The following is a 25,346-nucleotide window of genomic DNA, read 5'->3' as shown; positions in this document are numbered from 1 at the left end:
ACCAGCGTTTTGTCTTAGGTCTGATACTAGACTCATCAGAGTGCGATGTGTCAGACCCTACCCACTGACGCTAGGGTGTATGCAGGTGAACTTATGAGAAGCCTATATAAGAGGCACAGTCTGATAACTGCATACGGGAGATAAAACTCCACAATGGAATTATTACCCGCCTAACAATTCCGAATGGAAATTCGAAAAATAAACCACACATTTTCTCACTTTTAACGAACAGTACTACGCTGCCAATCCAACAGTCCAAAGTTCCAGAGCTGGAATGACCAAGCCGCAGGCAGCCGTGATCCGTGAACACTCTTAGTCCTTTTCCGGAGGTGTGTGTGTGTGTGTGTGTGTGTGTGTCGAATATTGGAGAGTCCCAGGGCAAAAACTATGCCCTTTTACTAATGTGTTTCCTAGGAGTACCCAATAAGTCGGAAAATCTCAATTCACTACACTGGCGGCAGAAAAATCTGCCTGACTTGGAGGCAATTTTTTCCTCCAAGCCAGAGGAGAAACCCCCTCTTCACTGCTAATTTTGAATAAAAATGAATGTAGAATTTAATAAAAGTGAAGAGGAAGCAGCTCATTTTAAGAAACGGCTCTTTTCAGGGTTGAATTTTGAGTTATTTAGTGAATTGTGGTACTATTAACAAATAACGTAGTTCAACCTATTTAATACAAGTAAATAAGAAATGCAGTGTTACATTCTTATTTAATTATAAGCAGAAGCGGTACCGGTTTCGACCCCAATCTGGGTCATTATCAGCCGAATAAAAATACAAAAACAATGCATAGGAAAACAAGAAATTAAAGGATGAGTCTTTCACAAAAACAGTTGAAGATAATGGGGATTAGCACTGCGAGATTTTAAATTGCAAAATCTAGAAGTAGGAGGTCAGTAACTTATGTGAAGTAAGGCGCAATCTTCTGAAGAGTAGCACAACTCACGCAAAGTTCGGCATTGTGTCTCAAAATGTTTACAAGAAGAGGTGAACAGTTAAGTGAGCCAGCCTGCATATACTATCAGGCGCGAAGTCACAACACAATTTAATAAATATGAAGTCCCAAAATTGTGTAGAAGTCGAAGATGAGTCGCTTGATTGAGGCAAAATGCTAGCTCCTGAAGATCAGCATTCTGCAAAGAAAGTGATAAGAGCCACCAACACAGTCAAATCCCGGACTATGAGTCAGGGAAAAATGCGAGTTTATATAGCAGAGAGAGTTGGCGTGTGGAACAATACTGGAAGTATCACAAAGTGTAGATTGGCAGGTGTGACGTAGCGATGTGACGTAACAGGCGGCCAAGAGCAAGTTGATGCTCGTCAGTACAGCAGCTGACTCCGAGAGGAGATGCCTGGGAGAACCAGTGAACAAGGTATGTCCATATATGAGCGTGTCGTAGACAGTAGTACCACGGGAGGGGCATTACAAGAGGGAGACCAAGACTACGATGGTCTCTAACAATTTAATGATAAGAGGTATAGAACTAATTGAGGCCACAGCACAAGTTGCAAATAGAAGATTGTGGCAATGTTTATGAAATTCACAGAGGCTTGCAGACTGAATGCTGAAAGTCATAACAGTCTATAATGTATGTATGTATGTACTTAATAATACTTCATGTTTAGTATCTTTTATGCAAATATAAATGGATGAAAAAATAAATTGTGTGCTTGAAAAAAGAAATATTCCATATTTCTTACACAGTTTCCAGAGTTATGGCCACCAGTATACATTGTAATAAAAATGTATCTCCAAAATGTAATTTCTTTATGTCCAGTAGTTTTGCCAGGGTGTTGATTGACAGTCAGTCAGGACATTGCTTTTTATATATATATAGAAGGCAACGTTCTTGAAGTACCTCTTTCCACAGACTGCAAGATTGTTGCTTATGCTGATGTGCTTTTGTTAATTGAAGCTGACACTGATGCTGATTAAGTACTAGAGTGAACACAGCGTTAGATATTTATTCATGTGGGGTTCCAAAAACACACTGTAATTTAATCTCATGAAGACCAAGGCCAGGGTTGTTACAAGAAGTAGTAGTCTGAGGAAGCCACAACTCATGAACATACAGAAAATCTCACTACAAAATCAGCTTTTATTTCTGCAAATTTTGCTGGACAGACAGTTAACTCTTAGGCCGCATTTCAATAAATTAAAGTTTAAATCAGATAAATTTCTTAAAGACATCACTTTTGCATGCTAACTGCTGTGGGGACTAAACTCAGAACTACTTTGCATTATACACTACAGAGCTTTAGTTCCACCAATGCTATATTGTGCTTCATCATTTCATTCTACACACGAAAAGCAATGGGGTAAGGAAAACTACAGATTCAGAGATTTCCCTTAGAATTTCTTGTACATACTGCACAGTATCTACACAAGCAGTACTGAAATAGAGCCCCTGTTCTTATGTGCCATTGGAACAGCGGACCTAACATTAATGGAGAAAAACAGAACATCTGCACCAATTCTCGAGACCGTTGTGGAGAAAAAGTGTTACTTCCTGGAAACTAATCATCTTAGGATCTTAAAGACTTAAGTTTGTTACACAGATGCCTCTCGCACACCTAACATCACTGAATCTGAGAAAGTGAGATGCACATTCATGGTCTATGAGAACAACAGTCAAATGTTTTCAGCACAGTCTAAATTGTCTTCCACCTGCTCGGTATTTCAAGCCAAGCTTTGAGTCCTCTGATCTACTGCAGATTGGTGTGAACACAACAGAAGTGCTGGATTACTTGGGGACTTGAAGGCTACTTTGAACTCAATTAGCAACAAGCACAGTGTCAACCCTTTAACTGGTACTACAGTGCGGACCAGTCGAACACAGTGATGTCAAAGCACCACGCCTCTCCACACTCGCGCCAATCAGAATCACTGAAGCTTTGCCGGGCGAGCTAGTAAGGTGTGTGAGAGCATACTGACTATTTTGCAAGTTTTCAAGTGTAAAAGATTGTGATTGTGATTGTCATGGAAGCAGAGGTAGGAAGTAAACGATACGTTTTGCATAAGCAAGCGCGAGAAGTAGTGTTCAAAGTGCACCAGTACTTAAGGACGTTAAGGAACGAGCGAGGGACGAGGCAGAAGATGCTTGGGGTGATGGTGCCACATCGCAGGAACTAACAGCAGCAGCATGCGATGTCAGTGTTTGTACAGTACAAAGAATTGTAAGTAAAGCAAAGTCGTCCATTATATTGAACGGGACTGTAAGTTTATTTACGTTCACCAGGAAAAAATCCTCGCCCTCAGAAATTGGTAACAAATTTAGATAGACTTTGTAACTGTTACTACAGTGGTTACACAAAACAAAACACTGAACACGTAAAGGAAGGAAATTAAGTGCAATTACACAGTACCAAAAACCACTACACACTCAGTGAAACATAAGCTGAAACTGCGCGGATCTCCGTCGATAACAACATTAGTCAAAATCAGTAGGGCCAACTAGATGACAATAAACCAGGAAGGTGCCGGGAACCTACCAAGGGCATGGAGATGGCTTAGGTTGCAGTTTCCGAAATAATTCACCGTGATCCTTAATTTTCAAAATATTATTTACAAATGGACTTTACAAAGAATTCAGAACAATTTCCGCCCTGCAGAAGGTACCGACACACAACTTGTAAATTACGAACTATATGTTCTGTGATACACACCACTATTCGACGTTCCTTGATAATAGCTTCCTTTAAGTTTAAAGATTCAAACAAACTATACATCTAGTTACAAATCCAGTTGTACAATGCAATTTAGTAGGTAAAAAGAAACGTAATACACTATTACAATTTACAGTGAAGTTAAACGTACCTTTCAAAAACTCTAGCGTACATAAAGTGACACGGAACTACCAGAGGCAAAACCCGAAGGTATATATATTAAACTACAACTTACATATTTAGCGAAACAAGAAACGGAGAAAGCCTCGAAAACAAACAGGCAAGCCCAGCTGAAAAGCTAAGGCATCATAAATAATTAAATGGTTAATCTAGGTGAGGTTAGGGCAGACTCCTTATGAAAAAGCAAGCGAACATTACAGGAAATTTAAGCAGGAATGCAAATCAAGAGTGCTTACCCGAAGGTGGCCCATCCCAGTAGCGAGACAACGTCAAAACTTTGGGCAACCAGATAGACTGTTCACAGACCACAGACAGACCAAGACCACAAAATGCTGCCTCGCTCTCTGTAAAAAGGTAAACCCTGGCCTTGGAGTAGCCAATCAGAACGCATGAGCCCGCCTATCGCCACCCAGATTCACCAATCACAACTCCTACTTCAGTTGCGAACTTTAAAACACATTCTCGAATACGCACGATCGCGAATCTTCCATTTCCAGAACAGTCAGAAAATACTTTCTAGAATACATAACCAACAAAGGCAACACACCCTGTTCAAAAATTCATTTACAACTTCCTGGATACTTCCAGTAAATATAGAACTGAATTCGACGATGTACGAATGCCCTATGTTATCAAATATTACACTGTACAGGTTAGGTCGTTACAAATAAAACATATCACCACACTTCAGATCATACAGTAAGTACTACGGAAGGTTTACAAATAAAGTCTTCAGTAAACACTTTCACTTTCAATACATTCTACACCTGTGACAGACTTCAACAAAAACGTGTTGCACCGTACAAGTTTTGACATGTACGCTGAAGGACAATTTTCAACATCATTGAAACTTCTTGAGAAAATGGAAGGGGCAGTGGAATTCAGTGGTAGCAAGTCATCTCTCCTTTGAGTTTTAAGGAGTATAGGTTTCGAATATAAAAATGTAACGATCGACGTAAGATGTTAATGGAACGCAGTGATATTGCTGCAGCTGGAACAGTATTTCTAAGGACCATTCATAAGACAGGAGGGTAACTCAACTGTATTTTATTTAGATGAGACTTTTCGTACACCAAAATCACACAAGGAAGGCATGCTGGGTAATAAGTGTTGGGACCAGAGGACTTAAGGTTCCTGTGGGTAAGGGGACTCGGCTTATTGTGTGTCATGTAGGATCAGCGTCCACAGGATTTGTACCGCAGTGCAAATTAATTTTTCATTCCAAATCGTAAAACAGTTCCACTGATTATCATTCGGACGTGAATTCCACATTGTTTAAAAAATTGTTCCTTGAACAGTTACTTCCTAATATCCCGCCGCATTCAGTAATTGTTATGGACAATGCAAGCGTTGATTCGGTTCAGTTAGATAAAGCACCAAACAATAGCACACGAAAGGCAGATATCATATCCTGGTTCACGACGAATAAAATTCCTCACAGAAATTCACAAACCCGAGCAGAACTGTTACAGATTGTGAAAGCACACAAACCCAGGTCTGTAAAGTATGAATTTGATTCCATTGCCACAGAAAAGGGTCATAGGGTTGTTCGACTGTCACCCTACTGCCATTGCCAGTACAATCCAATTGAACTGGTATGGACTCGGGTAAAGGCATACATAGCAGATAATAACAAGACTCTTAAGATCGCTGATGTTGAAAAGCTCACTCATGAGTCCATAGACAGCACTTCAACAGAGGTGTGGAGTAACTGTGTTGCACATGCAGAGAAATTACAGGAGGAGGATTTCGCAAGGGAGATTCCAATGGACAGCATAATGGAATCCTTTATCGTCAATCTTCAAGATTCTGAGTCCAAGTACCAGGAATCCTACACCGAGATTGATTGATTGATTGATTGATTGATTGATTGAGTGATTGAGAATCTTCCCAAGTGAATGCTTTTCACACATTTGTTATGGTTTGTGTATGTGGAGCAGCTTATATGTCGCACTTGTTTTTAGTGTACCGTACTGTACTGCAACCATTTGTGTGATGTGTTGTTTTTACTGTTGTAGAATACAATTCTATTGAGAGTAGCATGTATTATTTTCATTTTTGAAGTTCTACTAATTATTAAGGTATTATTACACCCTGGTGTTGCTGTTATTATTATTATTATTATTATTATTATTATTATTATTATTATTATTATTATTATTATTATTATTATTATTATTCCCACTCGCATGAAGAGTATACCAGGTTAATAATATGGTGATTTCTGTACCGAAAAATGCATTGAAACATCAATAATGGCTAACATTAATCAGTCATTCTCTGCTCGCTGTAACTCCGCCTCTGGCCACCGTAACATTTGCAACAGCGGATGTGTATCTCTGTCTCTCTCTGTGCTGTACGCAAAGAGCTGTCCCGCCATCCTGGGTGGTCCGCACTCTATAAGATTTGCAGTAAATCAGTGCCCTATGACGTCTGTCTTTCCTGTATCTGAGGGCACGCTGCTTCTCCTGGAAATGAAAAGGCAGACATCCTCGCAAAAACAGTCCCTTTATCCAAAATAGACCTAAAATAAATCATCCTCAAGCAGAACCATTCAATGCCTCCTGCAGAATATAGATTCCAGGTGACACGTCAAGGTAAAGAGAGTTGTTGGAGGGATAGAAAAGAAAAGGCCTCCCACAGGGTAGTGTCCTTGAACCAATCCTACTCAATATATACACAAATGATCTACCTATCGGTGAAGATTCAGCACTTTTTTTATACTGATGATCTTGGTGGTGGAGCACAGTCCGTCATTGGAGGACATAGAATCCGCTGCAGACCTACCTCAGCAATCTGTCCACGTACTAGTAGGACACCTTTGTAAAAGCAAATCCTGGCGAAACACAGGTCATACTGTACCATCTTTGCAATCGTGCTGCAAACCATAAGCTGAATATATGTTGGGAAGGAAGACAAGTTGAGTTCTCCTCAACCGTCAAATACCTTGGAGTTCAACTTGACTGTTCACTCACATTTAAAGGACAATGCCATTCCGTTAGCATGAAGGTTACAGCAAGGAACACCTTGCTTCCAGGATATTGATTGGGTGTACTTGGGAAGCACATCTTAGCAGCTGTGTGAAATACAACTTTCTCTGTAGCTGAGTATGCTGGTTCTGTGTGGACCAACTCTGTGCAATCCAAGAAAGTGTATACTGATTTGAATGGAATCCTCAGCCCAACTACTGCTGAAAAGGTATACCATACATGTACACCACCACCACCACCACCACCAACTGTTCAATACCCTCAAGGACTGTGTTCAGTGTCACTAGGGTATAATATGTGCATAGTAAGGGGTTGTTGTGTTAGTGATTCATTTTTACGGACATCGGTGATCAGATGGCGCTCAGGAGGCCTGTCCGTGTGCACTCTGTTTTGACTCTGCAGGCAGTAACTGTGCTGAGGTTAGAGGTGGACAGTATTTGCAACATTCATTCTAGGGTACAACCATACCCCGCCGATGAGCACGTGCTCCTTTTGAACAAGTGAATCCATTTGAAGGGGGTCGCAGTGTGGGCCTGCAGGAAGCTTAATGGACATATCGACGGATTGCTGCACATGTTGAGCACAATGTATCAGGGTAATGTGTTGCTGCTTTCAGCAGTGGTCTGTGGAACATTCCTACACCTGTAGACCAGGCTCCGAATGTCCACGAGTACAGATGTACGTCAATATCGACACATTGTGGGAGCTGCGGGGTTGACTGAACATCATCCAGGAATGAAATCCGGTCACATGTTGAACCTGCTCTGTCACCAAGCACCATTGGGAACCGTCTGCTTGCAGCAGGATTACGATCATGTGTGCCTTTGGCCAGGATACCACGACACCGCTAAGCACGGTTACTCTGTTGTAGTGAAAGAGTTGACTGGAAAGGGGAATGCTCGTATGTTGTCTTCATTGACGAGAGTAGGTTCTGTCTGTATGCAAGTGATGGATATCAAGTGTATGGCTAGACCTGGTGAGCGGCCTATTCCAGAGTGCATTAGCCCATGACATCCAGGTCCCACCCCAGGCTTCATGGGGTGGGTGGCCATCAGTTACAACTCGCGGTCACAGTTGGTGTTTCTGCAGTGTAATGTAACAAGTGCCCGCTACATTGCCTAGGTTATTGTCTCCCCGGTACTGCCAGTTCTTCGACAAGAAGGTGATGTGCTTTTTCGGCAGGACAGTGCACATCCACATACAGCTTTTGTGACACAATGTGCTCTATGTAGTGTACAACAACTGCCCTGGCCAGCAAGATGACCGGATCTCTTGCCAATTGAACATGTATGGGGCATGATGAAGGAGGAATTTACATGTTCTCCAGAGCATGGAAGAATCATTGCTGAATTGCATCAAAAGGTGCAAGATGCTTGGGACAGTCTATCGCAGGATGCCATTTGGCACCTTTATGATAATTTGCATGCGCGAATACACGTCTGCATTGTCTCCAGAGGGGGTACACTGTGTATTGATATGACTGTTTGGGCACCCTTTACTGTGGCTTGTGTTTCATTTGGTCTGAATTTGTAATCATATACTCCTGCAATGATGAACTACCTGTCACATCGCTTGTGAATAAAATGACCTTGTCCTTAAGGATCTTGCATGTTTTTTTTTTTCTGGCAGTGTAATAATCATCCTCGGCACAGCCACCCAGCAGTAAGACAACGCTACAGATCATGGAAAAGTGTTATGATCAGCATCAAACCTGCAACGGCCGAACCAAGCACATGCATGAACAGATACTGGCAGACTGGAATAAGCCAACAGAGGGGACTCTCAGCTCATGCCTCAAAACCATGTCCAGTAAGGAGAACATTCAATAGAATAAAAAAATTATGGCAAGAACTAGTGCCACCCTAAAAAAAAATGGAGCTATACACAAAATGATTCCTACTTCTAAGATCTGGAGCATGTACATAATCGCCCAGTTTGCCGTGTGGAAATTCAGTGTGAAGATTTAAAACTAGTAATTGACAAGGCTATAGTAGCTACTTCATACTGCAGTGACTTCAACTTTTGAGGAGAATTGATTATGGCCATCACCACCACCACCATGCTGTACCTTAATTAAGGTCACGGCTGCTTCCTTTCCATTCCTAGCCCTTTCCTATCCCATTGTCACCAGAAGACCTATTTTTGTTGGTGCGACACAGAGCCAATTGTAAAAAGGAAGAACTTTTAATGCCCTAGTTCAATCTCACTCTCTTTCTGGTCATGTACATTTTAAGCACTACTTTGAATGGTTTAGAATGAATACTGCAGAATACTATCTGTGCTTTTGTGGATCTTCTCAAGCAGTGGATTTGACTGTGCCATGTTTAGCTGGACAAGATTCGATCCCAAGTGTCACCTGAAAAATTATAATGTGGAACTCTCAGTGCCATTATACCATCCATTCAGAAAATCCTGCTGCTACAAAAAGTTCCTAAAATTCATTCATCACATTTTCAGTCCTTTAGTTTCCTAATTTTTGTGTTGAGGACCAATCATTTATTAAGTGATTGTGAACTATAACCCTAACATACTCCTGTAAAATAGGATTCAAACTATTGGGATATTCAATACATAACACTCCAAAAGTGTACCACTCAACAAACAAACTCAAGTGACTATAAACATGGCATCATGTGACTTCTAAGTGCATGTGAGCAATTGCAAACAGTCTGCATTTCCTACTGGCAGGCTTGGCACCGAACTGCTAATGAACAACTCTTTTGTGACAGAACACAGCTCCACAGAAAGCATGAATTTGTTCCCTAAACAAAAAAAGTATACTTGACAAAAATTGTTTAAAATGGATGTTTTATGAGGAGTCCATAAATTTTACAGAAAATTATCAGCATATGAGAAAACATTAAATTACTGTTTTGATATTCTTACATACTCCCAACCCATTGAGTGACTGTGAAATACACATATCCTTAAATCTGGTCCTAGTTTCATATTAAGCAAATAATTATGATTTCTGGATCAAATATTGCAATGATGAAGGTGTTCAGAAGTAATTGTTTTTGCAATTCAAAAATGATTCTTTTGTATACTACTCGGATAACCCTTAAACGTGAGGACATCATAATTTTAATTGTCTACTTTTTAAATAATTTCTAAGTGTCTTTTGTATTGCAGGCTCTTCGTCAGAGGGAGTTGGAGGAGGCGAGAGCCCGAGCTACTCAGATGGAGAAAACCATGCGCTGGTGGTCAGATTGTACAGCCAATTGGAGGGAGAAGTGGAGCAAGGTGAAAATATTACTTTAAATATTCTGTTGCCTAACCACCTTATAAGCTATCACTATAGAGCGTTCCAACCTTAAATTGCAGTACAGCGTAGATGGAGCGCGCTGTTGTGAAATTGACTCGTGAAGATCACGCTCGAGCGTGACTCAAACAGGGCGTCACATTTCCACAGTTTTTGTTTGTAATTTTGTAATTTTAAGTTCATTCATTCATAAATTGATATTTGTAGGATGGTAAAATAAATACAACATACCTTAATCACTGTTGTTGCTCTCAGACATTGGACGTACACCTTCTATCATTTTTGCAAGGCCTGATGTTCCCACTGTGGATGAACCGGGTTTGGGAGATGAACTTGAGGATGATCCAGATGATGAAGAAAGTCTTATTAAAAACTGTTCATCGTCAACATCATCCTATAATTCGTCTGCTTTCCACAAATCTCTTTCATTTTTCTTTACTTCATTCACGTAATTTGCCTAATTGTCCACCATAATGTTCTTATATGCATTGGTTATTATATTTGCCATATCATTTTTCTTGAATGATATGTTATGATACCGATGTAGTTTTTCACCTGGGACCACACCATCTCAATAGGGTTTAACTCGCAGTGATAAGACGGGGGACATAGAATCTGCCGACCTGCTGCTTTTGCCATTTCATCTATTCTCTGCTTATCATACAGCACCCTATGCTGAGAAGCGATGTGCAACAATTCTCACTTGAGCATCCTGTCCTCAAAAGATTTTTTAATGTAACCTCTATATGATGTCATCTTTTCACCAAGAAGCCACCGGCAAAGGTTCCAACTTACGGGAATGATAAGTGGCATTATCCAGCACGATCAAGGCACCTTCGGGAGTGTTAGGCAACAGTTGTTCCGAAAACCACTTCTCATAAATTTCACCAGTCATTTCATCGTGGGCGTCCGCCGTGTTTTTATGACATAAAAATGTTAGTTCAGCATTTGTAACAAAACCATGTTCATTACTCACGTGGACTAAGGCGAATCGCGGTCCTCAGCTTTTCAGTGGCCTAAGTCCCGAACTCATCCCTTCAGTGGCGGCCTGCCGTGCACATTTCACTGTTGTATCCTTCCATTCTTTTGTCACTGTATGTATATTTGGGGTTATGTATACAGTATTATGTATATTTAAATGCTCACTGTTTGGAAGATCCCTACTGGCCAGCCAGCCGAGTCACTCGTGAAACGTAAACAAACGAGACATTCTCCCTGTCATAAATTAAGAGATAAGCAAGATAAGGACTTGAGGTAAGAGTAGAAAGAACTTTCATATCCGAAGACCATTTGCTTCGCTTTAACCACGCCATGCCAAGTCAATAGCAAAGACGGTGGCCAGCAACTGACTTTTTCGTGTACACATTTCTGTCTTTGTTCTTTGAACTACGGAACGTTTCTTTTTAATTTGACGATCCATTGTACATCCTTCTGCACTTTTTCTTCGAACTAATATCCCCATGCAGAGCATGAACTCACGAACCACACAAACGAAATACACATGCCCTCAAGAATTGTACATATGTCACTGATATGTATTTAATCACTATTATACATACTACTGACAAAATGAGCACTGCACTGCATGCAACTGTCTGGAAATGTTAAAAGCGCATGTTTATGAGATCACTACCGGTACTTCAGCCAGCCAGACAGCCAGCCGAGTCGCGCGAAACCAAAATTCAAGGAGACATTCTTCCTGTCACAAATTAAGAACTAAGCAAGATAAGAACTTCGGGATTATTTTAAAAATAACTTCAATATCTGAAGTCCATTTGCCTCGCTTTGACCCCCCCCCCCAAATGCAAATTCAATAGGTAAGACGGTGGCCAGCGATTGACTTTTTCGTGCCTGCACATAAAAAACCCCTGAACATGACTGAAAATAAATGCATGTACTGCATTTTTTTATCATTTAAATTTAAAAATAAACTTATCTACATTGAGCTGAAATGTTTCTTTACCAGCAGTGAAAAAATTAGGAAAATAATGAATATAAAATAGGAGTTATGACACGGTAAGTTCTAGCAATGAAGATTTTGCATTTGGCGTAACTTTCCATTATATTACCATTTTCACACTAAATATTTTAAATTTTTTTTTTCTGTTAACGGCATCAAATGCACCTTGAAATTCTGTACATAACACGATATTCACCCATTTTAACCGATAAGATTCTGATTTATGGATATTTGGCAAACCCGCTGCATTAGAGTAGGACAGCGCTACCCGCAAAACATGGGAGAAGGAAGGAGATGGAATTATCCCATTGCTGCTGTACTGCATTTTAAGGTTGGAACGCTCTATACTTACCTAATTGTACAAAACCAATACCATATTTGCATTGCTCATCTTTCTATAAAAGGGTATAGGTGGCTGCCTACAGTGGGATTCGAACCCACTATCCCCCGGGTGCAAGCTCACAGCTGCGCGCCTCTAACCGCAAGGCCAACTCACCCGGTGCAAACGTTTTCATAAACATTTCAGCAAAAGTAAACTGACTAATACAACGTGGAAATTACAAAGGAGAGATATGAGGAAGGCTGATAGAGTACACAAAGTGTAGAACCGGTTCTCTTCGACAGCTAAGCGGCCGGCAAGCGCGGGGAGAAGGGGAACGTGTGGGGCGAACCAATTGGAGCGGGGAGGGGAGAAGGTGCAGAGGCATGTCGCCAGCTACGCAGTGTGCCAGCTTAGCATTGGCCAGCAGGTATTCATCGCTGATCGTGCGGAATTTGAAATGTCGCAACTTTTAGGCCCCGTAGTTAACGCCCTAATGAATGTTGGCACCCAAAATTGATGCCGACATCATTTTTACATGTACCTCAATGTGTTTTCCAAGTTTCATTGCGATTGGCGACTTACCCATTGCCGATGTTTCCTTGTAAGAGCCATGCTTTGTCACAGAAGAATGACTGTTCATGTTCCTTTTATCAAATTTACATAAATCTTTTTGCCTTTTTCTCTCAAGTTTTATGGATATCTTTGAGAATCCAAATGTAGCTCTTCAGTCAAGCATGCCGCACATCCATTTATTGAAGTCGGTTTTGGAGGAACTATTGAAGAATGTGATGGCAACGTTTATGAAACCACACGTTATTAAAAGCTCCTCCTCTCTCCTTGATGTATATTATTATACTCCAGGAAATCAAAGGATGATTGTGATTTGATGATAGAGAACTCTGCGTTTGTTTTGGTGAACACTTCGAAGTCGGAGGAAAAGTGCATATTCTTCAAGTTTGTTAGAAAGTGTTTCTCTTCATAATGTGACTACATGGTACACAAATTTCAGTTCAAAGATGAAGTTTTAATTAATGCAGAAGTTGCAAATATTTCTGCTATAAGTAAGGCATCATTTTCTAGCGTTAGATTTTTCATAAACAAGTGTCCGAACATTTTGACTAGTGAAACGGAACATTTGGATAAAGAAACTGATATTCTGCACTTCCAGTTCTGTAACTTTCAGCTCAAAGAAACAGACCTGGCAAAAGGAAGAATTGATGTTTGATGTTCAGTGGGCATTGGTAGGTCAGATGAAATCAGCTGAGGGTATACTTAAATATGGCAGACTCTCTAAGGTGATGCTTGCTATTTTTCTGCACAGCAATGCAGAATGTGAAAGGATTTTTAGCAGAGTCACAAAGACAAAAACATAGTTCAGATCCTTGCTGTCTGAACAAACTTTGGAGAAACTTTTAACCTTAAAGTCAGTTCAGCAAGGAAAGTGTTTTGAGCAAAAATTTAGTTCCCAATTTCTGAAGAGGGCTAAGTCGGCTACGGGTGTGTTGAACAACAGTTAGTCTTAATGTGTTCAGCATGTTGAAGGATGAGAAGTCACATGTTCCTAAAGTTCAGGTATGTCTGGTGTTTAGTATTCACATATAAATAATGAAAAATATATATATGTAGGCCAAATAGAGTTGTTAATGTATTGAATTATAATGAATTAGTACATATTTCCCCATCAGTGATGTGCCATAATATGTTGCCATTCGAAGCCAAATTTCTCGTGATTTTTTACTTTTGAAAGTTGGCATGTCTGCAGGCTGGGGTAAATATACACAAACATGGTCTAAAGTCTGTTTTTGAGCTTTGCTAATCGTCATACAGAATGCAAGGTGAATAGGAAACTGGCTTGTTTAAAATTAAAAGGAAGAGTAGTGTCAGTGGTGTTAAATTAATTCTAGGAATCAAAACTCTGTCTAACACTTAACCTCGTAATAATTTTGAGATCCAAACACCTGTCATTCATTTTTCGTACAATTGATCCTGTTCTGTTTAGAAGCCTCTGTGTTGCACGTAAGTGTCTTAATAACATTACATTTGCTCTAGGTTTTAAGGGCATGAGGAGGCAAGCCACTTAATTATAAGGTGTTCAGAAACTCTATGGGAAATTGGAGAGTTTCATTTTCATCTTCAGTAATTAAGTTATTTACACTGATATATGTTTCGACCGTTCTGGGTAGAAAATCAATAAATTTAGAATTGATTTCATCACAGTGTTCATTTATAAGGGCAAAAATGGCAATTTTGGAGAAACTTATAGCATCTTCTGGTGACTCAAATTTATTCCCATAAATTTCAGAGATGATGTCTTGCTTCACGATAGTAGAGGGTGACCAGTCAATAACAGATTGCTCTGGCGATTCAAAATTCACTGAAGGATAATGTTCATTACCGATTTTCAGCAAATAGTAAAGTCTAATTCTTTTGGTCTTGCTTGCATATTTTTAATGAGATGAAATGTTTTAAATTCTGACTAAAGATGGGAAACTTTAATAGAGTTTTGAATAACAGCTTGTTTGGAAGCATGTGGAACAACAGGCAAAGCCTGTCTAAAATCTCCACCTAGAACAATACCTTTCCCTCCAAAAGAGATGGAATTACCCATGATGTCTTTCAAAAGTCTGCTAATGCACATCAAGGCATGCATATAATGGAGTGTTACCTCCAGAGAGACCTGGTGCAGGTCTTTTGATTTGACGCCTTATAGGCAATCTGCGTGTCCACTTATGATGAAATCTAATGAACCGGGCGAGTTGGCCGTGCGCGTAGAGGCGCGCGGCTGTGAGCTTGCATCCGGGAGATAGTAGGTTCGAATCCCACTATCGGCAGCCCTGAAGATGGTTTTCCGTGGTTTCCCATTTTCACACCAGGCAAATGCTGGGGCTGTACCTTAATTAAGGCCACGGCCGCTTCCTTCCAACTCCTAGGCCTTTCCCATCCCATCGTCGCCATAAGACCTATCTGTGTCAGTGTGACGTAAAACCCCTAGCAAAAAAAAAAAAAAAAAAAAAAAAAATGATAAGTTCGGCACACATACACACCCGGCCCTCAAGTCATCGGAATTAACCAGTGAAGGTTAAAATCCCTTACCTGGCCAGGAATCGAACCCCAGACTCGTGGACCAAAGACCAGCACGCTAACCATTTAGCCATGGAGCCGGACTAAACTTGCATTCTCGTCCCGAGGTTGGTTAAGCTCTGTTCAGGTACTCTTCCAATAGAGGTGAACTGCATGTACCATTTAAAAAAATCACATTCCAGTTCTCCTGCCATTCATAAATCTCTGGCAGTGCCGGGAATCAAACCCGTGCCTTCAGGGACGGCAGCTATTAACACTAACAGTTACGCTGTGAGGCGGACACTTGGGTGATTATTACTTCATTTTTATCGAGCAAACCTCACATAGCTGTGAATGTTCTGTGGCTGCCACACCTGCAGTTCTGCACTCATTTTGCGCTGTTATTCTTATCTCTCAGAAATTTAAATAATTTAGTTCCTTTAGATGAGTGACTTTTACAATTTAGAGTGACACAGTAATCCTTATTACTTCAATCTCATTGCACTGGATAACGTGCCGACACCGAAAAACAGAGCTCTATAGTCTCGAAATAGCCACTGACACAAATATATCTGAGAGCATGACCAGACCTGTATATGTAGACCAAGTGTGTCTTATGCTTGAGCTTTAGTTCGATGTAGGCCTATTTCAGTCAAATGTACACCAAACATAAATAATAAAATTATATTAAACAATTATAGCGGTACTCCTGAGGATGGATGCCGGACTGAGTGGCTCAGACGGTTAAGGCGCTGGCCTTCTGACCCCAACTTGGCAGGTTCGATCCTGGCTCAGTCCGGTGGTATTTGAAGGTGCTCAGATATGTCAGCTTCGTGTTGGTAGATTTACTGGCACTGCGGGACTAAATTCCGGCACCTCGGCGCCTCCGAAAACCGTAAAAGAGTAGTTAGTGGGACGTAAAACAAATAACATTATTATCATTACTCCTGAGGAGGCAACACGTTTGAAAATATGATCAGAATAATGTATAACCTAAGTATTTATGTCATAAATGCTCATTTTTGTTCACTGTTTTTATTGTAATTTACGCTTAACCACAACAGTCAAGCAGGCTACCGATTTCATGGCCTATTTGTATGTCACTGTATAATGATTCTTCTTATCCTTTTTGAACTACCCTGCAATCAGCCAATTGTGATGGCCTCGCGCCACAACATTCATGAAGTAGTGCTATTCATATTCTATGATTATTAATGCTCTAAGCTTTCGGCTAATGGTCTTTAATTTTTCATCAGTGGTTCTATATTGCGTATTTTCAACATTTTTCGTCATCCAAAGGCCATGCCTCCTTGCTTATGTGACCAGGCAGTGCTTCCGCCTCTCTTATGTATTCTACGGTAGCTCGTTGATATAGACTTCGCAAGAATGTAACTATGGTAGTGCCATCTGTTGAATTCAGAATGAACTACAGTATTGCCATCTCTTGTCAGTTATTAGAACTGATTGAAACTGCTTTTTGAAGCAGAGAGGAAGTTTCGTTAGAATGAAAAATTCATATTAAAGTGATAATTATCATTGAAAAACGCAGTGATGCGGAATGTAGAGATATGCATCTTCAGTTTAAAGCAAGGAACTTGAAAATCGGCCAAGTAGAAGTCATTAACGTATTGTAGACAGAAAGCATACTTGTCGTATATGGGCAAATAGCATTATACACATGAACTTTTCCTTAATAAGAACATTTTAACATTCATAACATTATTCTTACTTCAATTTTTGATCCAGTTAGGATCAAAACATGTCTAGATGTGACAAATGTGAAATCTAAGTTTTTAAAATTCACATTATACCATAATGCATTGGATAAGGAGAATACTGTTTAATAATGAATCATTGTTATAGTGAGTTAAAGATTATTAGTTTAGCTGTCAATATGGAAACATGAAATTTATATTTTGTGCATTTATATGTAATGCAATCTAATACCTAAACTAAGTCAAATGAGGGGTTTCATGATGATTTTAAAGGAAAATAACTAATGGCACACTAGACAGTAAAAGGTAATAAACAAGACCTTAACCGACATGCTAGTCGGAAAAGGTTTGCAATCCCTGTCCTAGGGAATTGTTCTTCTAGCACCATTTTCCCATATTTTAATCCCAAACTACTTTCAAAGATCCTCAGTGTATGATTCATATGGCCTAACACAATGTGTAACAATAAGGTATGGCTAAACTTACAGGACACTTTCCTCGAACGTAGAAGAAAATGTTAAATGCTTTATCTCAGTGTTAGAATTCATTTTTCACAACTCTGCATTGTTCATTAATCATAGGAAACACACAGTAACAGAATGTACTAGCATACCACATGAAATTCTTATTTCTTATGTGGAATGTTCATAATGCCCTCCATTAGCATTGATACGTGCAACGACCTGCTATCGCATTGAATCTCGGATGTGCTGATTCAGTGTGATGGCAGGTTTAGTCTATTTCACTTTCATATCAGTTGTTCAGTTTGCTTTAATTACCCAAGTAAGTCAATTTTCCTATTGTTTCAGGTGAGAAACGAAAGAAACAAAGCTCGAGAAGAATCTAAACAACTTCGCACAAAATTGGAAACTGCATTGAAAGACTTAAATGTCTACAAACGAGAAAAAGTGGAGCTTGAAACTCAGAATGATCAATTAAAAAAGGAAATGGAAAAGATTCATTTGTTATTATTGAAACATGCAGGGCAGTGGGATCAGCAGCTACTCGATGCTTTGCAGAGTGAAGACCTGGTGAGAGATTTACCTGTTGACATGGATAGTGATAACACTGTTGTTCCAAAAAACTTGTCTAATGGTGATATTCTCCCGTCAAGTGATAATTCTATTGCTGCTGATCTCTTTGGTCTTCAGGAAACTCGGCTGACTACACCAAAACAAGATCAAGAAGATAAAGGAGCACCATTGGAAAAGGATACCTTCATTGAAGAATACATTCTCCAAGGTGCAGTTCCACGTCATGCTGTAGAACTTTATAGCAGTGCCAAAGAACATACATTAGACAGGAATGTAGAGGAGTTGGAACCTTTCAGTCGTGATGATCTTTCTCTTCTTGTTTCTGGTGATGTGCAGGATAGATTAAGTGAACCCAAAGTGCCTCGTGAAATTCAAATTCCTGGTAGACCTAGTGATTCATTACAAGTAGAAAGGAGGTTTTCACAGCCAGTTTTAGACTCAGAGTTATCTCCTGATCGAGAATTCCTCCTGCAGAAACTGTCAATGTTGCAGCTTAGGCTGGATGAAGCATCCAAAACCATCCTAGCTGAAAGAGAGTAAGTATGTTTCCATTTTTTTTGTGCTTATTGTGTTAACTTAAATATAGTAATGTACTGTTTGTTGCTGAGTGATTCGGTTTATGGTGTGTTTGATCTTGGTATTCAAAAAAGCATATTTTTGATTTTTACTAGCAGAATGTATCCTTCATTGACGGACCAGTAGTTGGGAATATCGCTGACTTTTGTTTGGACCCGTCGTTGACATGAAAAATTTAAGTAGCAACTATCACACTCTGGTGCCCATTGTGAATTAGCAGGTTGTACCAAGAACCAACACTCAGCTGCCCAGCTGAGCAGTGCTCAGTTGTGGGTGCCCTGAAATATGTCTTTCAACACACAAAAGACAAATGTTCTGGAGAACCAACAGAGTTACAAAGAAAATGCATTTGGATTTCTTTGTTTAGAAAACGGACTCTTTAAGTACTGTATACGTGCTGGACTTTATATGGTGATAGCAGATAAATATTTCAAAGTTATGTGAAAACCTGCATATTAATGGCTGCCATTTAGAAAAAGGGTATTGAAAAATTGGAATAGGCTTGTATTTGAACTGAATAACATAGATATATCCCCTCCAAATTTTAGCTTAATTGGTCCAGTAGTTTAGGTGTGATGAGTGAGAAATGAAGAGACACCATCTCATTTTAAACTGTTACATGATATTTAAAATTAATTTTGCAAATCTTATTATTATTATTTTTTTCATGTTTATATCTTGAAACAAGCCATAGCAGAACATACCTGTTGTTGCGTTCCACACCTCTTATAATTAAATCATGAAAAACTGAATCAAATGGTTGTTGCTTTGGTCTCCCTCTACTTTTCTTACTCTTTAAGGCTCAGTTCATTTTCTCCTTGGTAACATACCCACCTCCATTCACCTTATGACCCACTGCCAAAGCTGGTTGATATGTACAGCTTCACCCATAGAGTTTATTTCTTAGCCTTTATCTCCTCAATTAGAGTACCTTCTTGTTATTGTTCCCACTTTTTTTGTACCAGCAATCATTCTCGCTGCTTCCATATCTATTGCTTCTAACTTATGAATCAGATGTTCTATCAAAATGTTGGCTATCACCTTCACATCAATAAACTTATGTCATTGCTATGCTAACGTAACCATGGTACCAGGTCTGGGAAAGGTTGAAAGCATGAGAGCACACTTAACTACAGCTTTCTATGGAAGTGGCTAGGAGTATGTAACAAAAACTTTTCAGTCTGTCAAACACACTGCAATTACAATATAAATTATAACACTATAAACATATCTGAAAAATACACACTATTATACAAAGAATGAGATGTTTCGTTCTACAAGAATGTCCTCAGATTCTGTCAAATCACTTATATATATATATATATACACAGTATTGTTTACGTTGAGTGAACTTGTCAATGATAGTTTAGTGATAACATGAACCAGTAATGACAAAAATTAATTTACAAGTATTAATATAATGCTAGTTGCTTTACGTCGCACCGACACAGATAGGTCTTATGGCGACAATGGGACAGGAAAGGGCTAGGAGTGGGAAGGAAGCGGCCGTGGCCTTAATTAAGGTACAGCCGTAGCATTTGCCTGGTGTGAAAATGGGAAACCACGGAAAACCATTTTCAGGGCTGCCGACAGTGGGGTTCGAACGTACTATCTCCCGAATACTGGATACTGGCCGCACTTAAGTGACTGCAGCTATCGAGCTCGGTATTAATATAATGAAAAACTTGTGAACTTATCTAGACTGCTGATGCTAAGTCCATTGTCATCAATGCTATTTTAATGTACTATGTGTTACTAGTTTTTATCACATCCATATCTTGGAATATTCTCGAATGCTTGGTACAAACATACTCATGAACGCATGCAACAATTTACCAAGATGAATTAACTCCAAAGTGTACCTCAAGAGTGCTATAAACATTGTAAGTGTAGAAATTGTATTTTAACAAATTATCTGTTACTCACGAACAGTACACCAGAATTTTAAGTAACATATACATGTATAAAATATTGACGCTTGTTTTTTAAACCAGAGGACACATAATATCATTGTATATTTTAATATTATCATTCATATCATGTGACATTCTCCATTAGATTTAGTAATGTTTTTGAATTATATGCTAAGTTATCTTTAGATCTCATGACCAGCTGAGGATGACCTCTGTGCAGGTCGAAACCGGTACTGCATAGTAACAAGACATAATAAAGTATTGATTAGGTGGACGGTACCTATTCTTTGTAATTGTGATTACCAAGTATCAGTACGGACATGAAACTGATGGACTATAACAATTTTACGTTTCACTTGTTTAGATCCAATATACTGTAATGTCCACAAACATAACAGATGTGTGTGCTGGTGGTTTACAACTTCTGGCTGTTGACATTGTATGTTAAAAGACAACAATCAACCTTACTTATAACCACAAAACTGCATCTACATTCACAAATGACAGGTAGACATTTTGTGAAAAATATCGATGTAGATCGATACGTATAGCTGGTACCTTGAACAACTACGATTGCCAGAAAAAGTGGTAAATTCACAATTTTTCAAAAACCCCTAAAGTATTAAAAAAATATTGACATTTGAAAAAACGAATAGCATATTTGCATGCAGCATGTTGGTTTTATACAATAAACATAAACAATTTTTTGTTACATAGTGTAATTCTGTCCAATGACCAAAAACATTGTCTCATATGAAGCGAATGAGCAAGTTTTTAGGCCTAAAAGCCTTGGCGAGTTTATGGGGTTAAATAGACAAATTGTTGCCATTGCTGTTTTTTAAACTTGATTAAAAGCGGAAATATGACCCGATTGTGGTTTTAGTCTACTAGTGGTGTTTGTATTTAGCTTTTCCTCCTTTTCTTGAATTCGCCCAGCCTTTTCTCCCATACAGCTCAGTTGGTCTGAAAACCGACTGGTGTAAAGATACTTCTGTCTGCGAGCTGACTTTTAAAAATATATGATACTGTTCATTGCAACTGTGAGCTCACTGCATTAGCTTTGCTGTACCTTGATTCAGTCTCGCTTTCTGTTCTACCATCCTCGGAGAATACACAATCTAAATACTTGAAATGATCTATTTGTTCCAGTTTTGTATTCCCAACCTAACATTCAGTTATATTCAGTTCTTTCCCTGGCATCACTTGAAAATGCTGTATCTGTTTTCAAGTTCCATGATATTACATTGCAGGCTTTTAGACCAAGCCATTGGCATAGGCCAAACTGTTTGCTACATTTCCACCTACCTGAATTCCCCTCTCTGCCACCTTATGCCTTTCAGTAAATGATCCATGTAAACTACAGGGTTGCATTACGAAATGAGTCACAGTTTTGTTGTTGAATAAAAAGTCTATTATCAACACAAACTAGAAGAAACATATACTACAACAAAATACACACTGTGGAGAATTGCTCTATATCAGTATAGCCACCATTTCGATTTCTAACTTCCTTCAAACAAATACTGTAGTTAGCCAATTATCTGACAGCACGTCTTCCGTGATTTCATTGCAAGCTTGAAGAATAAGTCTTCTGAGCTCCATTAAGTCATGTAGACATTTTGGAAAAAATCTTTTCCTTTAGGTACCTCCAAAGAAAAAAGTAACACGGGTTGAGGTCTGGACTACTGGGGGAGCCAAAATTGTCAGTCATTGAAAAGACCTGGAAACCCGAATGAAATGACCTGCATGTCAAAATGCTCAAGTAAGAAATCCAACGCAGTGGGTGGTATTAATAAAGTTGAGTGCGTACTTGAGAGCAGCTACTCGGAAGGCGGCAGAGCAGACACTCGAGAAATGAGTATGTGCTCCACTTTCATATGAATAAAATTCCAGCTGGAATAGGAGTACCTACTCCGTAACCAAGTGGCTCAGACAGTTGAGGCTCTGGCCTTCTGACCCCAACTTGGTACTGTAGTTTAAATCCTGGCTCAGTACAGTGGTATTCAAAAGTGTTCAAATACATCAGCCTCATGTAGGTAGATTTACTGGCGCATAAAATAACTCCTGCGGGACAAAATTCTGGCACCTCATCTCTGTAAACCAAAAATGTAGTCAGATAGTAACATAAAGCCATCAGCTAACTTCTTATGCCACGTCAGAGGAAGAGGAGGAGGAGCAGGAGGAGGAAGATATAAGAGCCACTATTATTATTATTATTATTATTGTCTACTCCGTAAAACATTAAAATGTAGCCGATTGTTGTGCATTAAGATAGAGCTTTGGTGTAGCATTTCCTCCATTTCTGTCTATTAACATTACACAGTTGCGGTCTGTCTCGTGATTAGAAGAGTAATATAACGTCCGGCTGCATGGCTAAAGATGAGCGTGGTCACAAGGGTCCCGGGCTCGATTCCTGGCAGGGTCGGGAATTTTAACCAGAATTGGTTAATACCCCTAGCACGGGGACTGGGTGTAGGTGCCATCATCATCATGATTTCATCTTCATCGCGACGCGCATGTCGCCTACGAGCGTCATATCAAAAGAACTGCACCAGGCCTCTCTGGAGGCCACATGCCATTATTAGTAATGTAACTATGTCAAGTGAGAATTTTGATAATTTAGATTCTGCTAAGAGCCAAGTGAATTTTGTACATTTGGTTAAATACTACCCAGCTTTTCTGCAGAAGACTAACATATCCAAAATAAAGAGGAAGAAAACACAAACCCTAAAGGATGGGAAAGGAAGACTTGTATCAGAATTTGGAGTTGAATGACGCACACATTTGGAAACAATTTTAAACAATATTAAAACAAGAATAAAAGAGAAAACTGACAAGTTGTGAACGCAAACAAAAGAATAGTATTGAAAATTTGGGAAGAAGAGATCAACCATGGGGCAGGGGACACAAACCCTTCAATAACCAAAATGCAAGGTAGTTTATTTTCTAGCATATCCATAATATCATTTTTATTATAATTTCTGAATATAACAACATTTTAGAATTACTGTATCTGAAATTGATATTTATATAGACTTTTCCATATAAATTGTCTTTCAGAATACAAATAAGTAACATCTTTGTTGCATTATTTGAAGGAGGAGTATTTGCTGGTGTACATAAGATTCACAAAGATAGTTGTAATGATGACCAAAGATGAATTGGTGGAAAGTATTCATTTTGCTTTGGATGCCAATGAAGTCTCAGTGCCAAACACTGTTCAACTGTTGGACTTTCAAAGTTAGCAACTTCTTACTTGGCAGAACTTTTGAAAGTCAGCAATTGTAAAAAAGGAAAAGAGCAGATTACCAGAATTGGAAGAAACCAAGAGTCTTTCTCTAATGGAACTCCAGTGGCTGGTGTTCTTGGAACAACTACAAGTTATCAGGCTTGTTAAAAACTTATTGGTGTAGAATGCAACATGCCACCAACATGAGGAAATTTGTAACAATCAAACAAGAAGGGCATGAGGGTGATGAAAAAACTATGAGCCATGTGTTTATAAACTTTAGTTCCTAGGGTTGAAGTGAGATAAAAGTTTGCTATTTGATTAGTTTAGTATTTTTGTTATTTTTTTAAACCATGTTCCTTTTACATTACTATTTTACCAAAGCTTACTATTACAAGAAATTGGATAAATATTGTTAACTGACTTCATTGTAAGGAAAGTGAATTTAACAACCATAATATGACAGCATAACAGAAAATTAGTTAAATTTATTGTAAACCATAGACTTTTCTTGCTATATCATCTCTTCTATCCCTTCCTCTCCCACGGACAGGTGTGTCTCTGTACTCAGCATTGTTGTCCAATACATTATTGTTGTTGTTGTTATTATTATTATTATTATTATTACTGTTATTATTATTATTATTATTATTATTATTATTATTATTATTATTATTATTATTATTATTATTATATTTGTCCTTATGGACAGTGTTTGAACTCGAATATCTCATAACACAATTTTCACTTCTTTCCCTTCTTCCTCTTCTCTTCCCAAAATCTCTTCATCCTTTGGCTGTGCTCCTGTTTCCTTTGTTCTGTCCACAATGTTCCTGTCTTCTTCTCATTTACTATAAATTTTGTATTCCAGGATTTTGTTTCTGAATTCTTTTCTGTCCTACCGTTTGCCTGTTGATCCTCACCTGCCTTAAGTGTTCCTCTATTTCATGATACCAATTTGTTTTCTTGCTTGAACTGTTTACTACATCAAAGATTTTCTTTGTAAGCGGTGTTGTCCATTCTCTGTATGTGCCCGTAGAAGGTTAGTCTGCATTTGCTGATCATGTCTGTGAGTATATACGGTAGATCATTTCATCCATATGCCATCTCCGTGTATTGGTTCAAATATTTTTCTGAGAATTTTACATTCTATTTTTTCTGTTTCTATGATGCCTGATGCTTCAATTGTGGTCGTTTCTGATGCATACAGTGCTTCTGGTAATACGACTGTTTTGTAGTGTCTAAGTTTGACCTGTCTTGATACGCTTTTCTTATTATAATGTGACCATGTGAGTTTGTATGCTTTCTGGAGTTTTTCCATTCATTCGTTCTATGTTAGACCTCTTGTTTGATCCTCCTATTTGTATATAAACCCCTAATTTAAATTTTTTCACTCTTTTTATGGATTACAAGTTATAAATCTCATGTTTAGGTCAGTAT

At 38.9% G+C, this 25,346-nt stretch overlaps 1 protein-coding gene across 6 annotated transcripts in view; it reads left to right on the top strand.

The window, feature by feature from the left end:
* The window catches only part of LOC136856824 (coiled-coil domain-containing protein 102A), a 237,678-nt gene that overhangs the window by 29,064 nt on the left and 183,268 nt on the right, over positions 1-25,346 (top strand). For 5 of the 6 annotated variants that reach the window (XR_010858467.2, XM_067134976.2, XM_067134975.2 and 2 more), the window contains exons 2-3: positions 9,968-10,078; positions 17,964-18,724. Coding sequence is in view for 5 of the 6 variants with exons in the window: in XM_067134976.2 (XP_066991077.1) it covers positions 9,968-10,078; positions 17,964-18,724 (872 nt within the window). In the remaining variant the exon portion in view is untranslated. The remainder of the gene's footprint in view (positions 1-9,967; positions 10,079-17,963; positions 18,725-25,346) is intronic. The other variant, XM_067134977.2, reaches the window with a different exon arrangement.

Source organism: Anabrus simplex, chromosome 1 (genome assembly GCF_040414725.1).
Source record: "Anabrus simplex isolate iqAnaSimp1 chromosome 1, ASM4041472v1, whole genome shotgun sequence".
Classification (NCBI taxonomy): domain Eukaryota; kingdom Metazoa; phylum Arthropoda; class Insecta; order Orthoptera; family Tettigoniidae; genus Anabrus; species Anabrus simplex.
This window is presented reverse-complemented; position numbering and strand designations above follow the sequence as displayed.